The following is a 16,540-nucleotide window of genomic DNA, read 5'->3' as shown; positions in this document are numbered from 1 at the left end:
GACATTCCACCCACTGTTGGCCACCACTATAGGCAGGAGATGATGTCTTATTGGAATCAGGTTCTCCCTGAGGTTTTAGAGAATCCCTTGAAACTCCCAATGCCCAGACCATACCCATCCAAGAACGTGCCTCCATTTTTGGACCCTACTTACCACGACAAATATGAGGGCCAAAAGCAGAACAACTGGGATAAAGATCCCCCGATCCCTATCTACAAATTCGACCAGAGACCTGAGGACACCACAGATCCACCACCAGCTTTCAACAACTTCGACCCTTTCAGCAATTTCCCTTTCAGGCCCGTCCCAAAAAACAAGAAAGACGAAATAGTGTACGGAAAGGTGGTGCACGAGGACAGCCGCAACTCCAACAACGATATCATGGACCGCCCCGAAAGCGAGGACAGCTCTGTGATTGGTCTCATGGACAGAGAGCGCGAATCGGTGGTCCAATCAGCGAACCTGACGTCATCCATCACAGCCACCGCAGTCTTGATAGGCTGTATCTGTTTCTTACTCTTGAACACGCTTTGCTTCGTCGCCATCTGCGTCCAAAAGAGCAAACTCAAAGTGCGGGAAAGGCTGTTCAACAACCGTTTCCGGTGCACCGGGAATCGAAGCGATGACTACGACGTCGACGATCGGTACACGAAAAAAATGGAGGAAACGGAAGAATCGGACTTCCCGATCGAGTCCAAGGAACCGGAAGTCCAAAAAATCACCAACAAGACGAACGAGTGTCTGTACGAGCCCTTCAAAATCGCCTCGCTCAAACCGGAAACGGGCGGTAGGAAGAACCGGAAACGGTGGGGGCTCAACCGGAAACGAAGCGGTAGCGCGGCCACCATGGACCCTCACACGAAGGTCCGAGAGTGGATCACGCAAGGACTCCGTTCCCGCGTTTCGCCCAAGTTCCTTCGGCGCAAGAAAAAATCCCCGAAGGACAAGAAGAAAACCGACCCGGAAACCCGGAACGGCGCCAATAAAAACGAAGAGGAGGAGATTTACAAAAGCTCAAAGTTCATGGAGTCGTCCTCCTCGGCCTGCAAATCGACGACCCCTCATTTCACAGTGAAGCAAACCATGCTGAAGATGGAGAACCCTTACGCCACGAAGGAGGAGATCTACGGATCCCGTCTTGTGCAGAATATTTACGGCGCGAAAAATAAAGAAGAAATTTACGGCTCTAAGGCGAAAACGAAGGAAGAAATTTACGGCTCGAAAAAAGACCCAGCGTTAGATAAAGAGATTTATGGAATTCGGAATAAAGACCAGAAGAACAATGCCAAGATTTACGACATCCGCCATGAAAATATCTACGGCCAGCGGCAGCACGGTAACGATACGTTACGGAAACAAAAGGAGGGGATTTACGGACCGCGAAAAACCGACGGGACCCCCGAAACTAAACATAAAGAAGGGATCTACGGTCAGCGAAACTTCGAGCCAATCGATAAGGACATCGGATCGAGTAACGGTTCGATACATCGATTGAAACCGAAAGCGAAGAAAGTGAACGTGGCAGTCGACGCCACCCCCGCAACCAGGACCGGAAGCGTCCTGAAACAAATCCCGATCGAGTTGACGAAATCGCTGGACGAGGGTAAAGGGCGTATGTTCTGTAGCGCGGACAGCTCGTCGTCTCTGACTCAAAGGTCGTCGCTGAAACGTTCAAATGCTGTTTCAGAGAGCGACATATCCATACAGAGTAAGACTCAAAACCAAAGTTCCATAACCACATCCACCGACAACATCCACCTTAAGTCGGACTCAGTGCCTGTCCTGAGTCCTCTGTCCTGCGGACAAGTCATAGACATAGAACTCAACCCGAGCAAATCGAAGAAAGAAAGCTCGCCTGAGATCTTGCAGAGCTTCTCGTCGATCCAGTTCAAGAAACCGGCGACGCGCGCTCTGACGAACCAGAAGAGCTTCGAATCCAGCAGCCACTACGAAGACATAAACGTGACGTCACGCTGCTCGCCGCTCCTGTCGGCGGACAGCGAGGCGACCAGCGAGGAGTGCCTGGACAACATCAAGAAGCGGAACTTCCCGAAGGTCCTCCCGGATTTCCCGCAGCAGCCCGACTACACGCGGCAGATGACGGTGCCCCAGGACGCCCACCGGAGGGCGAAACGGATGTCGCTCCCGCCCAACGCCCACGTCCTCACGATGCACGCCAAGCGCCTGGAATTCCAGAATCGGTCGAAGGACGTAAATAGAGTCCCCCCGCCGCCCCCGCCGAGGATCTCGACGCTGGGTCGGAAGCCCAACATAGGCCCTATCAACACCGCGCTCAATATCAGACTCACGAGCACTAAAAAAGAGCCGTCGAAAACACCGGAAGCCCCTGCAAGTTCCTTTAGCACTGATACCTCGAACGAGGCTCCGAAAAAACCGGGTACGGGTGGGGCCCAAATATTGCAACTGCGCAAAGAGCCGAAAATAATAATTAAGTCGAATGCTAGTCAGCCGGTGAAAGGCTCGAAGAAGGTTGAAGCTCAAACGAATACGGGTCGGGGATTGGGGTTGGGGGTGGGGCTTCAGCCGACCAAGATGCCGTCGCCGATCCTCAAGAAAACGGTGTCGACCGAGACTGAAACGACCCCCGTTGGAGGCTGTGAACTTGGCAGCTCGAGAACGGGGACCATCAAGAGGGTCGACAAGAAATAATTTATTTCATTCGTGAATCATTCCATTAATGTAATTTTTTGTATATACCTATGTAATTAAACACACGTTTTTTAGTTCTGATGATACTCCGGTTTTATCGTTGATTTTTTAAATTCCGAGTTCCTTATGGTGTCATTCAAACGAAAAGTGCAGGGATTAAGTTTTGAGGACATGGACCTGGTAACCATGGTGATTTTTTAAGTTGGCAACACTGTTATTCCTTTATTTAAATGTATGTGGATTAATCGATTCTTGGTTAGGCAGCATGTCTCAAAATTATAATAACTAACTAACTAACTCGTCTCAACTGGAGTCGATATTTTCAATGAATATAAATAGAGGAAAACCAGTGATACCAACTTGCAAAATCGTCACTGCTGGTAACATACGGCGGGGTTTATCAAAAAAGTACACTGTCCTGATCGTAAATTGGTAAATATTTGTCCAAAATACTTTTTTGGGCTCATTTTCTTCAGGAGATCAAGGAAAATTGAATGAACTAAAATTCGCCAAAATTCTCCTAAAATTAGACCCCAAAACCCCCATAAAACTGAACATTGACCGAAAAAATCCACGGATTTTTGAATAAAATGCGAATTATATCAAAAATCGCACATCTGAGCATAAAGAGTAACAAGACTAGGATTGAAAGGCGCTAAATTTCACATTAGAAACATCTACATATAAAAAACTGTATTAAAGCCAAACGTACGCGGAGTCAGAGCTCTCCAAAAAATAATCCACTGAATTCGGGGGCAAGTGAGAACATCGCGGAAACGCACTGTTTGCGAGGAAGCACTTCAATTTCAAGGGAAAGCGAAACTGATGGATGTTTCGATACTTCAATTTTCATGGTGGACAGCATATCTGATACAAAACAATTTAAAAAATTGTCCCCCAATTCAGCATTTTCGACCTGTACCCGAATAATCGTCATTGATCTCCTGCAAAAAATGAGCCCAAAAAACTCAATCATAATGCAGTTAGTTCCGGAGGGACCCCTTGCAAAATGAAAGAGCTGAGCGGCCAGCTGGGCGACCCCGCTGCAAGTATTGAGGCGACCGCTTTATCGCCCTTGCTCGCCTAATACTTACACACAAAAGAGTGAGTATTCTGCTATACTTGTGAGGACATCTGTGGATTTAGTTAGGAGAGTGTGTTCAGACAGCGCGATCGCGATCGGCCACCATCACCGATGTTCCGTGCCGAGGTGACCGCTTTATTGCTCCTGCTGCCCTAATACTTGGTTATACTTGTGGGGACTTCTGAGGGAGAGAGAGTCCTCTCGTGTTGATCGTCCCGGAATGGTCACTCCAAGCCGCAGCGTTCCGGTTTCCACATGCATGCAGAGATGGAAAATTTCATGAAATTTATTTGAGTGAAATTTCATAAAATTTTATGAAATTTTACGAAATTTCATGTTCATTGAAACTTTTGGGGATACCTTTAGGAGGCTAAAAAATGCCTAGAAACAGTTATTCTAAATTTTGAAATTTTTCACCCCAAGCCTAAAAAATTCGCGCGTTGCATTTGTTTCGTTCAAATGTTTTCGTTTAGTTTAGAGGCTAGGTTGGGGTTCTTCTCTCTAAACTCCTCTTTTTGCCCCCTCTTTGTATCTTGCACCTTCAGTGGAGTGGCATAATACCGCAGCATCAACTGAGAGACCATCTGAAACGCTTTCAGACCTCCAAAGGTTTAATCAATGATTCTAAAAAAATTAATAAATTTCAACTTTTGTGAAATTTATTCGAGCCTTTTGAAATTTCACTTTCTATCTCTGCATGCATGCATGCTCCTCGCTCCTGGTATGGTTATGAGTGATTATGCTTATAATTGTTTTTCTTTCTTTTCTTTTTTTTCTTTTTTTTTGGTATGTGTGAGGGTGAGGGTGTATGTCGCACTAGGTGGTTTTAAAATTTCCAAGGAAACACCCAGATCCGTAGAAACTTTTTGCCCATGCAACAACAAAACTGCACAAGAAAAATTTGGGATTGGAGAGCTTAGGGAAAGTAGAAAAATTATTATTGAATGACACATTTTCTGTGTTGTTTTGCTGATCTGCCAAAAAATAATCGGGTGCTAGGTAGTGCCGGTTTGGCTCTACTTGCTCAGAATACATCAGGATGGGTAAAAAGAGGAGCCGACCGGCTAAAACTAATCCACCTCTTAATTTGAATAGCGCGCTCAAAAAGAGGGCATCGATGACAAATTTTCCAAAATCTGTCCTGGTGCCATAAAAATATTTTTCACTTCCAGCAATTTTTTAACGAAAAAGATTCTTACTCTGAAAAAAAAAAAATCATTTTGGGGAAAGAGGATTTTGTATTTATGCAAAAAATTCCATTGGATTTTTTTTTCCTTTTAGTGAACACCCCACGTCCGGCCCATTATGATCAAACCTTTTACTTGCTCACTCCTTTCGTGGGTAGAGGAAGTATACTTTCATCGTAAAAATAAAAAAAAAAAAGTTGAAATTTCGTCATTTCTATTTTGAGGTGTCTAGACCATGGCCGGATTTACCTACTTGCTGCCCATGGGCCGCCTGAATTTTTCCGCCCCCTTCTCATTCGTTTTGAAACATCAATAGATCGTATTCGATAGTGGTTCGATGTATCGTTGGGTTCAAAACAATAGAACATAACCTCAATTAAAAATTTTGGATTTAATTTGAAAAAGTTGAAAATGAGAACATTCCTAACAATTTCACTGTTTCATTGCCATTTGATACTCGAGAGAAAAAAAAAATTCGATCACAAAAGACCCGTTACCTCAGATTTCTAAATTGACTTCTGAGGTTGTGTTTACTTATTGAACCAAATGAGAAAATAACACTAAGAAGTGGCCCGAACACTGTATGTAACAAGGTGGAGAAATGGTGCTGGGTCCACACCATTTCGCGGGGGAAAACGAAGCCGCGCGAGAAATTTCCAAAATTATACTTAGAGTCAAAAATAATTTTATTTAACTTTAATGAGTACCAGTACAAAACTGAGGGGGGAGAGTGTTTAGCTCAGGCAGTTTGCATTGGAATATTAACTCGGAACTTCTCGGCTTCGTTTTTCCCCGCGAAATGATGTGGACCCAGCACCATGTCTCCACCTTGTTACATATTGAACCAATCGATATCAATATAATCTCACCTGTGTGGTCTATCGAATACGATCTGTAAAAACCATCGAGTGAACGTGCCGGTGGGGAGGGGTGTAATAGACGCGTCTACTCGTGTTGGGCACATTTTTTGTGAAAGCCCTGTCAACACTAACAAGAGTTCACGGAACTTTGCGCGAAAGTTCAGTTCCGTAAACCCATCCCTGTTTGGACAAGGCCTTCCATTTATAACAAACGAACGAAAAAATTATAAGAACAAACATAAATGTGGTTAATAATTTTAACTTCCGCCGCCGCGCCGAGACCGCACTACGTTGGGCGCAATGCGTGAAGTATTCATGCAGTCTTGTAGGCGCTATGCGTTTCAAGCCGACTGCCGCTGACCGCCGCCGTCGTGTGTTGGACGCAATGCGTGAAGTATTCATGCAGTCTTGCAGGCGCTATGCGTTTCCATGCCGACCGTGACGCCGACGTAGAGATGAGTGTTAACTGTTAAAGATGAATTAGTAGATTCCTGATTGCCAGAGGGTGCTCACTCCAATTCCAAGGAGGAGATGCCATAGAGCTAAACTCCATACCATGCCATTGCTCCTGTAAGTTGTCATCACTAGACCAGCTTTTGGCCTTAGTTCCGCGCAAGATTGCACCTTTGAGCTCACAACTCTGATTTTTTCCCTGAAACGAGTAATACAACTGAAAGGTATCATGGGTGAACATGAGCAAGGTAAAGTTGAATTGTTTAAAATACTTTCTTTTTGGAGTGAAATTTTGATGGGATAACAATTAACAAGTCTTTTAGTGGTTTATTTCTTATCTTGTCCTGTGGTCCATCACTATCAATTCAAGAGGTGCTAAAAGGTTAACATGCGTTGAAAGTGCAGATCGGTCCACAAAAACTAATTTTCTGGCTATTTAGTTGATGGATAACTGTCAAATTAGCACATCATAATTGATGCTGAGAATAAAAGATAGAGAACATTTGGTTTTTCTTTGCTTTCAGCTCTCTTTCCTTAAAGCCCTCCTTGCTTTCGGCTCTCTTTCCTTACTACGCCCTCCTTGCTTTCAGCCCTCCTGCGAACTGCAATGGAATCTGCTGCAGTGGGTGCCGGGCACACAGATGCGGATGGCAGTCTCTGTAAATTTGCTTCTTGTAAAATTCTAAATGCATTTTCAAAATCTTAGCGTAGTTTACCATTTCGATTCATCTTCTGTACTTTCAGAAGGAATAAAAAAGAAAACTTACTTTTAAATGACACGTGTAATATATAATTTAGTGTATGGACAATTTCCACATGATCCGACAAAATCATGTTAAAATTTGAAATCAGAATAAGATCGTATGCTATAATAAATTTCAAAAATGATTTAACTAGACTCACCCTGCCTCAAAGCCAGAATTTAAACTTCCAGTGTGAACGAACATTATTTCAGGTAGACCAAAGTTGGAATCTTCAGAACAAATCTTCTCCGATTCTGACCCAAGGTTAATTACAACAGCAATGGTATGATTGTTGGCACTCCTGCAGAATTAAGAATGATTTCTTCTTAATCATGTAGAAATTTCTCTCGTTGTTTTCAAAAATACATAATTTAAGAATTATAGAATGTAATGGAATAAGCCGTACATTTTGGATGATATATATTTTGGTTTTGATTTGAAATCATGGACCAATCCCGTGGACTTTATATGAGGGATTTGCTCGTGCTTGAAATGTTCATAATTTCATGAGTCTTCGGAGGTATTGATTAACTTCTTACGGACTTTTATGAATGTAAAATATGACCTTTTGAGACAATTCTTTAATGCAAACACAGAAATATCTTTTCGCACCGTTTGTGGAAGTTTCAACCGTCCGCATGGAACTGTAAAGGAGTTCATAAAAATGCCAAGGAGCAGTTTCAAAGAAACTTGATGAGTGTGCATATCAATGAAGTCTAAAAGGCGGATTTTGAGAGGCCCTGAACGGGTGTCACGAGGCAATTAAATTTTAGGATTTGGGGCCCCGCCAATGATGACCAGCGCCCTCACCAAGACTTTCGAACTGTTCAGCAATGTGATTTTCGCTTAAATACAATCAATCATAAATTAATTAATTAAATTAATCCATTTATCAATTAAATAATCCTCATTGCACTCTTATTCGTTGATCCTCGATGACAGTGATTGCTAATTTTTTCGCAAATGAGGACACATTCATCTTATAAATGCTGAATGTTATGAACGTTGCTAAGATTTTACCCCTAAATTAGGTACATAGCAGCTGCTAAAATAAATGGGTGTACCCAGAATACCAACCTCGTGAACAGGTACGTCCATGTATTAACTACATGCGTCTTCAGGTCTCCATATCTTCCAATAGGCGTTTTCCTTAATGCCGCAAGCCGTTTGAAGATGTTCAAATGACTTTTCGGCTCCTGCACTTGTTTTTTCACATTTTCTAGCCAGTATCTTGAACTTAGAGGCAACCACGGCTTTTTAGCTGTTGTGAAACCTGCAAAAAAATGGTACATGCAACTGCTCTGCAACCTTAATTAAACTGCTCCATAGAATTGTGGCGTGGACTAAACGACGCGCTTAATGCAAGATGTTGGAAGCTTTTACAAAGGATTATGATGGACCCAGAACGGAGAAAAAAACAAACTAAAGCCTCGATGTTGAGTGGTAAAAAGCACATGCAGGGCTGACAGCCACCGTTATTATTTGTACGACCAAAGTTCCAAATGATTGGGATAAAAATTCGGAAGGATCTCTTGGCTCTCTCTCCGGTAGGGTTGAAGAACTTGACCACTTTTCCCAAAATGCTGCTTAAACCCGAGTTACGAAAAAAAAAAGAAAGAAAAAAAAAAAAAGTCTCTTCTAGATGAACTAAATACTTTTCCAAATTTCCTAAAATCTTTTAACCAAGAATCTCTCTTATTACGAAAAAGAGGGGAATGGTATCCTCCTACCTCCATTTTTAGTATCGTCCCAAGGCATGGGTCCTCTGATTATGTCTCGGTTGAGAGGCAGTACTGCGAATGCGGTATTTTTCGTGCTTTGATCCTTCCTGACCATACTCTCCTCGAGTCCTATCTCACTGCCGTAATAAACACACGCAGAACCCGGAAGAAGCAGATTTAACATGTTAAAGGAATCCACAGCGTCAGTTCCGAAACGTGAGCTAATCCGCCAAAGATCGTGGGATTCCGTCTGTAAATTGAAAAAAAATAGGGTATTTGATTTCAAGCAGTGCCAGAGTTGGGCATTTATGCAGACGAAACTCTCGGTTAGCATCGTCTCGAAGCAACAGGGAGGCACGGCTTAATGCACAGTTACATTTAAACAAAATAAACAAATGACTAAAAAAGACAAAACCAAGCTTAACGCGTCTAAATTGGTTGAAGTTGTTTTCACTAATAGACCGTTTACTCACATTCCTTTACTTTAAGGGGAAGTTCAGATCCCTATAACAACACTATCGCTAAATATCTTGGCCTCCACCTGAATTCTACGCTCACATTTAAAAAAAAGGTCGCTCAACTGCGACTTAAAGTCTCAAATATGCAGTGGCTCGTGAGGCGCAAATCTCGACTTTCCCAACAACTAAAGTTGCTTCTCTACAAGTCAATGTTGAGGCCGGTTTGGAGTTACGGTTGCCAATTTCGGGGTTGTGCAGCCAAGTCAAATCTATATAAAATTGAAGTAATGCAGATGAAAACCCTGCGCAGCATTGTTAAAGCAAAATGGTGTAAGAGAGACGCAGATATCCTGTACCTAGCATCGTCAAGATCCCTCTCTACGGAGTGCCTCAAAATTCAAACTGTTTGGCCAACGGCGCTGAAGAACAAATAAAAATTGATTTCTTGCTTTGAGGGACTCATCTGCAATATAGTAAGGGTCATAAACATCCCCTCAAAATTGAAATAGTTAATAGTCTTTTGGAATTCCTATTTTTAAACAAGACCCAGAGAACATTGGTCGGCGAGAGTCCCTCTAAGATTCAGAAACAAAGATTATCTCAGTATCTGTCATTATTTTTTACGTGGGTTCTTACCATCCAGTTGGGTAAACGATTGATTGGTAGTTGATCGACCAAATCATGAATTGTTTTATCCAACACGGTAACATTCATTGTGTAATCAAGGTAGAGTAGGCCATAGTTAAAAGGAAAGTGGGCCGCCGGATGAGATTCATTTCCAAATAATGGGATTATACCTTCCATCGGTCCAGTATCCTCAACGGCTAAAAGTCTGAAAGTTGTGTGGTTTAAAAAACAAATAAATGGATTGTACTCATTATCTCACAAGAAAATTAGTAAGGACTCTTATCGAAAAGTAGCTGCTTCAGCTCGCTTCGCTCTTCGCTTTCCGGGGGGCTCCGCCCCGTGGACCCCCGATCACTCGCTTTGCGAGCCAATAGGTCACATCGCGACCAATCCAAAAAGGTGTTGAACATTCTTTTGGAAAGTCAGGAGCAACGAGGAGGGGGGGCTTCCTACTTATTGGCATCGGTCACTGCCTCTTTCAAGGAAAAATACATCAGCCAAAAATCAGGAATACACTGAGAAAAAAAGCACATTGGATCTAGAGTCCAGACTCTTAAGAACATCGACAAGAAAAAATACTCTTGATTCAATCGGAATTTTGCTTAAATCAAGAACCAAGCCTCTTAATTTGATCGGATTTCCTTTTGATCTAAGCAAAAATCTGATTGAATCAAGAGTATTTTTTCTTGTCAATGTTTTCAAGAGTCTGTACTCTCAGCATCATTTTCTCCCTTAGTAGAAGAACTACCCATTCCAATCAATAGGGACGCTCGATACTCCTTTTGTTTTCTTTGTCTATCGCATTGTCTATCAGTCTCAACAATCAGCCTGCTGACCCACCCCTGAACGCATCTAGAAGATTAAAGGATTTTTTTTTACTTAGATTCAACCATGAAATAAAAACCACGATTTAAGAATTTGAATCCATACCTGGTTATACCATCTTTTTTTTTATACGAGTCCAAAAACTCTCGCCATGACTGCAAAATTTGAAGATTTTCTGGTTGACGCATGGTGTAGATATGCAATCTTTTATAAAAGTTACTCGAAATGTCAGTATCATTGATCTCCGGTTCATCTCGCAAATGAGCCGCTTCGAAAAAATACGGAACCGCATCTACACGGAAACCATCCGCCCCCAGGTCCAACCAAAATCTGAGCAGGCTCTGTGACAAACATAACATGTTACTCCTCATGGAAAATTTTATAATGCGAAATCTGTGAGGAAAGGTGATAATATGGATGTCCATAAAAATATACCAACCCTTAGAGAAAAGATTACCTATTACGACCGCCTATATAAGAGACAGGCACAAAGGGGGGATCCTCTCTGGATGATGATTGAAGATTTCATGATGTTTCTATTGATTTGACGCGTCCTTAATTTTTAGCGATTTTTAGATTTTTAATATTTATATAGTTAATTTATTGCGCTCGATACTGGATGTCCTGAAAAAACAGGGCTAGTCCCTTGTCGATTGTGAAAGAAGAAGAAAAAGATAAAAATATATGAATTTTGCAAGTAAAAACGGAAATTAGATCATTCCTATTATTGAAGAAAATGTGCGACCCGTTAAAAAAATAGCTTGCTTTAGTTATGAGTCATAAGTATAAGAATCCAATTGCGGAATCACGGAAAATTTGTAATCTTTCTCTACTGGCCTAATGTCTTACATTCCGTCAGAAATCTACATTCAAATCTAGTCTCTATTAATTGTCCTTAGACATCAATGGATAAGTGCATCCATGCTCTGGACTTTTCAAATTATTAAAAGATTTCAGGCCGAATGGAATCTGTCTCTTCAGATTCACTTTCTATAGTTTTGCGAAAATCTAACGCAACACTATCATGATTTAAACCCGGAACCTTTTAACCTGGAGTCACACGCACTGAACACCAGGCCAACCTGGCTGTGAGGTGAAGTTGAGCTCATTGAGTTCATGGAAGCGTTAGATTTCCTTCGTAAAGCATTTTACTCCATTTTAGAAGAGTTCATAAATGCATCTCACTGTAGGTAACAAAGTAGATATACTTCACGTACCTCCAATTCTCCTTGAACTTTTGGATTACGTAAGTTCAAATCAGGTTGCTCTTCGCTAAAATGGTGAAAATAGTACTGCTGTCGTTTATCGTTCCAAGTCCATGCACTGTGATCGGTAAATTGACTTATCTGCATTACACAAATCATAGCCGCTATACTTTTGACAATATACGTGAGAACGCTAACGGGAAAAGAGACCTCAGTCCAAAAGAAATCAAAATTTCAGAGCAAAACGGAGGTCTTACGATGCAATGTTTAAAATTAGACAAAAAAAAAAACAACATATTAAAAAAAATTGAGAAAAAGCTATTTAAAACCCTAATCTGGCCATTTCCAGGGTTTAAAATTGATGGATTATTGTACAAATTTACTTTCTCTGTTGGCAAAATACATGAGCAAAAGAGCTCACAACCTATTTATCAATTCAATTAAAAACAGTCGATATGATTATTCATATCGACAGTAAAACTCCCACATCTAAACCACGTACCTCGGTTTGCGACTCAGGAGACTTCCTGTCACACTTCATTGTTTAAATGGAAAACAATTCAAAGACATGTCTGAAAAACTGCTGTGATTTTTCTTCTATGCGCGACGAAAATTCTGTGAAAATTTTAAAGTATGATATAGATTTGTTTAAATTTTAAAAAATAAAGCAGAAGCAGAGTTTCTAAAACACCTCAGATACGTGGTTTGGGAGTTTCACCGTAGATACGTTTTTCGATTAGGAGACCATTTCCTTTGCCAGCTGTCGAGAACGTTTCAAAACATTTCGCATCTTGTAAAGTTTTATCTTTTCTCAGATTCGTTTATGCATTTTTCTTACCAATGACATGATAAATAGAAAAATGAAAGCAAGAGACAAGAAAATATGACTAATTATTATGTCTGGTATTGTATTCGACGTTTTAATTCTGATTTACTGCATGTAAACTGCGGTTACTGTGGCGCATACTCGCACGCGCGCGCATGTAATGAAGCCAGTGACCTTACAGTTGGGTTTAGTTCAAATAGGCAACTAAACTAGCTCCGTGGCAAAGAGGAGAGTATCTCAGGAAACCGCAGGCGCTCCGAACAAGGATCGAGCCTTTGAAGTTCTTTACAGCTGGAATATTCGATCATGTCAATGTTTATTTTTGAATAACTAGGGGACATGCAGCTTGCAAATCACTGGCGAATGCTAATTGCCTCTACTGTTACGTATCGAAGGATTGGCGGTTGAGGAAATCCCTTGTGTCATCCCAATACAAGCGCATGATGTGCAAACTGATGAATTATGAATCTACGCCAACCCCAAAAATTTTTGTCAATCTTAATATGATAAAATCATGAATAAATTGATGAATCTTCAATCTATACTGACCCAATTATTTGGTTCAACTCTGTGGGTGTTATTGACGGGTCTGCCATCGTGCCAAATAAAGTAATCCGTGTAAGGTTCTTCTCGCTCCACGGAGCGTTTAAACCACTCACTCTCGTTGCTCGTGTGATTTGGCACAAAATCCATCAATACCTTCAAATCTGCAACCATCATGGAAACAAAAGGTAAATAGTGTGCGGTATAAAGATAACGTGGTGCACTACACTTAAATCAAATAATCATTCTATGATTGCACACGTGACCACTGTTTTTCGTAAAAAATTGAATTAAAGGAAAATCTCAAACAAAAACGATAATAATATAAAATTAGCGAAAAATTCTATAATAAGATTTACAGACAAAGCAACGGGGTTGAATTTTATTTTAAATAAACCTACTCCAACTGCTTGATCTAATGTGTGTTTTTCAAATTTTGAATAAAAGAAGGCCTTTGTTTTCTTGAAGGAAATGGATTTGAAGAACAGAGAAGAACATAATTTAATGAAAAAATGTAATGTGATGTGTAATATTGATAGGCCTGTTGCATACTTTTGCTAGAGCAAAAATAAGAGTTGTTACTCATGGAAAGTGTCTCAAAAATCACGATGAGCGCATCGGCAAAATCTGGAATGCACTCCTTACTCCACAATTTGCGTAAGAAATTTGCGTTTTTTCGAGCTTCCTGCCTCAAAAAAGATACCACGGCACAGATGAACATTTCGTTAGAGGAGTCATTCCATCCAACCCCTGCTCACAAGGATACTACGCAATATTCAACATAACCAACGCCAATCCGCCAAAATAAATGTGACCGGGACGATTATTCTAACTTCTAACCACCTGATAACAATCGGCGTGTTTACATTTGTCATTTTTTTCGTGTTGATAGATATCCACCTAGATTGACCTTGTGCTCTCCTCAACTGGGGCGCGAAAGCGTTAGCCATGTTGAGCAGGGATTGAGTGGAACGACTCCTCTAACGAAATGTTCACCTGTGCTGTAGTATCATGTTTAAAGCGGGAATCTTAAAAAAAAACGCAAACTTCTCTCGCAGATTTTGAAGTTAGGTGTGCATTTCAGAGTTTGCCGATGCGTTCATCGTAATTTTTGAGACATTGTCTAAAAGAAGGTCCGGAGAAATAGTGCTTCGTCCACACCATTTCGCGGGGAGTTCAAAAAATGTAATTTTGACTCTAATTCTAATTTTTGGTATTTTCTTGGCTTTGTTTCCCCGCGAAATGGTGTGGACCCAGCACCATTTCTCCACCTTGTTATATACAGTTCAGGCCACTTTTAGTGTTTAATTTTTTCATTATCTATAAGGAATAACTCTTATTTTTGCTCTAGCAAAAGTTTGCAATAGGCCCATAGTAGCGCAATTATAGGGTTATAAGCCCCGTATTTATGAATGACTTAGAGAAGTCCATGGTCAAAACATAACTTGTTTTGTTTATGATAAGAATTTTAGTTCTAAAACTCTCTTCTTTCCTCAACTTTAAAAATGCCTCTAAAACTCACCCCTTTCGTGCGCTCCTTGAATCAGTCTTTTCATATCGTCCAACGTCCCAAAAATCGGGTCAATTTCTCGCATGGAAATAGGATCGTAGCCCATGTCAATCATCGGAGATCTATAAACCGGCTGGATCCACACAACGTCAACCCCTAAATCTTTAATGTAGTCTAGTTTCTCGTATATTCCTGTTAATTTGAAGATTTAGCATCTCATTTTATTTTAGCGTTTCAATTTTTATCTATATGACTAATTTAACCAAGTTTAAAAGAAAAGAGCAAGGCGTCTTTCAGAAAAAAATGGTTCTGCCCATCAACGAATTGCAATTATTATTGACACGTATTAATTTTTTTTTTTTAAATCGTTGAAAAATATTTGATCGAATTTGAATCAATTCGCAACGCGCTATTCCTTATCTTGCAACATTTTGACCAAGAGCCATTCTATACTTACACAGTTCATCAATTATTCTTTCTTCATTTGTTTATCTCATTTCTTGATTTTAGTGATGTGATCACATTTCAATGGTTAACAAGAAGGGGAGTCTCGTCGTTTTTACAATGCTCATTGTGCGGATTCCACGAACTACCGACCTACATGTTTCGTATAATATGTTACTTTTTTATGGTGACAATTAGAAACTGCACTGTAACTGGAGCCAAATCAATCGTTACCACAAAAGTGACCCTGTACTAGAAAAGTAGTCAGGATGTGGAATCCTCCACGGAACCAAAGGGAAGGTCAAAAAAAATATAAATGTATAAAAATCCTAATTAAATTGTATAAATCCTTAATTTCACCATTTCATAATCTCCACTTCTGTTTTTTTTATTTATTTCATTTTTTTTTTTTTAAAAAAAAGGAAGCCGCACTCAAAATATATCCGCAAAATTGTCAACAAACATTTTTGAATGATTGAAAAAATTCACGCAAAACGTCTAAAAAAAGATTAAATTTTTTTTAAGAAATAGAACATGAGCTGCAATTTGTTCTACGTCACAATCGAAGTTCCGCATTTTTTGACCTCAGCCATCAATCTGAAAAAAAAAAAATGTTTTTATTTCATTGAACCATTGAAAGTACGTCAATAGAATATTGATATAGAGAGAAAATTACCGTTCAAATCACCAATGCCGTCTCCATTTGAGTCCTTGAATGACCAAGGGAATATTTGGTAAATTACAGAAGTTTCCCACCAATCCAATTCTGCTGACAATGAGTTTGGACCAACAAGCAACAACCACGAGCACAGAATTTGGAACATTTTTAGCGTCGAAAAATGTAGCAATATTTTTTAATTACGCTTGCCAATTTTCTTGTTTAGTTCCGAAGAAATTTAAAGACTTATTTCTCATGTTCCATTTAATTCAATTTTAGTAACACTCGCTGTAAGAGAGGAATAAACATTGAAAGTCGATTACTTGCTCTCAATTCATCGCGCTGGATGTGGTTAAGTTTTAGATATTTTTTCTCGAAGAAAAAACATCAAAGTAAACAGTTGTCGATAAGCGGATTAAAAGATTTCAAAGTGCTCAAATCTGAGTGAGGGGAAGTCTTGCTTGATCAGTTTTTGATCTAGGTAGACGTAACTAACAGGTATAGACGACGTGATTTTTTTTCTATATTTGTCTCGTGGAGATAAAACATTTGCGTGCAAAAACTAAAATTAAATCAACTTTCGACAACCTCTCGATGGTGTTGTGTATCTCATGTGGACAATTTGTAGGTGTCTGAAAGAGCCTCCCAAAATCTCGCCCCTTTTTCGGTATTCGATTCAACCATCGAACCAAGGTTTAAGTGGAAGCTTATAATAACAGAAAACTC

At 40.3% G+C, this 16,540-nt stretch overlaps 2 protein-coding genes across 2 annotated transcripts in view; one reads left to right on the top strand and one right to left on the bottom strand.

Moving 5' to 3' along the window:
• The window catches only part of LOC109033000 (uncharacterized), a 53,552-nt gene extending 50,796 nt beyond the window's left edge, over positions 1-2,756 (top strand). Inside the window, exon 11 of the mRNA XM_072302911.1 lies at positions 2-2,756. Coding sequence (XP_072159012.1) covers positions 2-2,670 — 2,669 coding nt within the window. The 3' untranslated portion in view covers positions 2,671-2,756. The remainder of the gene's footprint in view (position 1) is intronic.
• Positions 2,757-6,247: 3,491 nt separating this feature from the next.
• LOC109032958 (maltase A3) lies at positions 6,248-16,145 on the bottom strand. The gene is made up of 10 exons (XM_019045317.2): positions 15,833-16,145; positions 14,725-14,904; positions 13,209-13,366; positions 11,846-11,974; positions 10,734-10,969; positions 9,813-10,008; positions 8,728-8,968; positions 8,075-8,270; positions 7,158-7,298; positions 6,248-6,453 (listed from the first exon to the last, which is right to left on the bottom strand). The coding sequence occupies exons 1-10, from the start codon at positions 15,978-15,980 to the stop codon at positions 6,282-6,284; spliced, it is 1,797 nt and encodes a 598-aa protein (XP_018900862.2). The 5' UTR covers positions 15,981-16,145; the 3' UTR covers positions 6,248-6,281.
• Between the last annotated feature and the right edge of the window lie 395 nt (positions 16,146-16,540).

Source organism: Bemisia tabaci, chromosome 7, assembly GCF_918797505.1.
Source record: "Bemisia tabaci chromosome 7, PGI_BMITA_v3".
NCBI classification, from domain to species: Eukaryota; Metazoa; Arthropoda; class Insecta; order Hemiptera; family Aleyrodidae; genus Bemisia; species Bemisia tabaci.
The sequence above is the reverse complement of the archived record's forward strand: the minus strand, read 5'-3'. Positions and strand labels throughout refer to the sequence as shown.

Excerpts from the sequence above, each read along its gene's own strand:
- LOC109032958 (XM_019045317.2), bottom strand. The coding sequence starts at position 15,980 with ATGTTCCAAATTCTGTGCTCGTGGTTGTTGCTTGTTGGTCCAAACTCA. Across the intron at positions 14,905-15,832 it reads CGGCATTGGTGATTTGAACG|GAATATACGAGAAACTAGAC; the intron begins GTAATTTTCTCT and ends TCAAATTAACAG. Across the intron at positions 7,299-8,074 it reads TGGACGTACCTGTTCACGAG|GAGTGCCAACAATCATACCA; the intron begins GTTGGTATTCTG and ends TTAATTCTGCAG.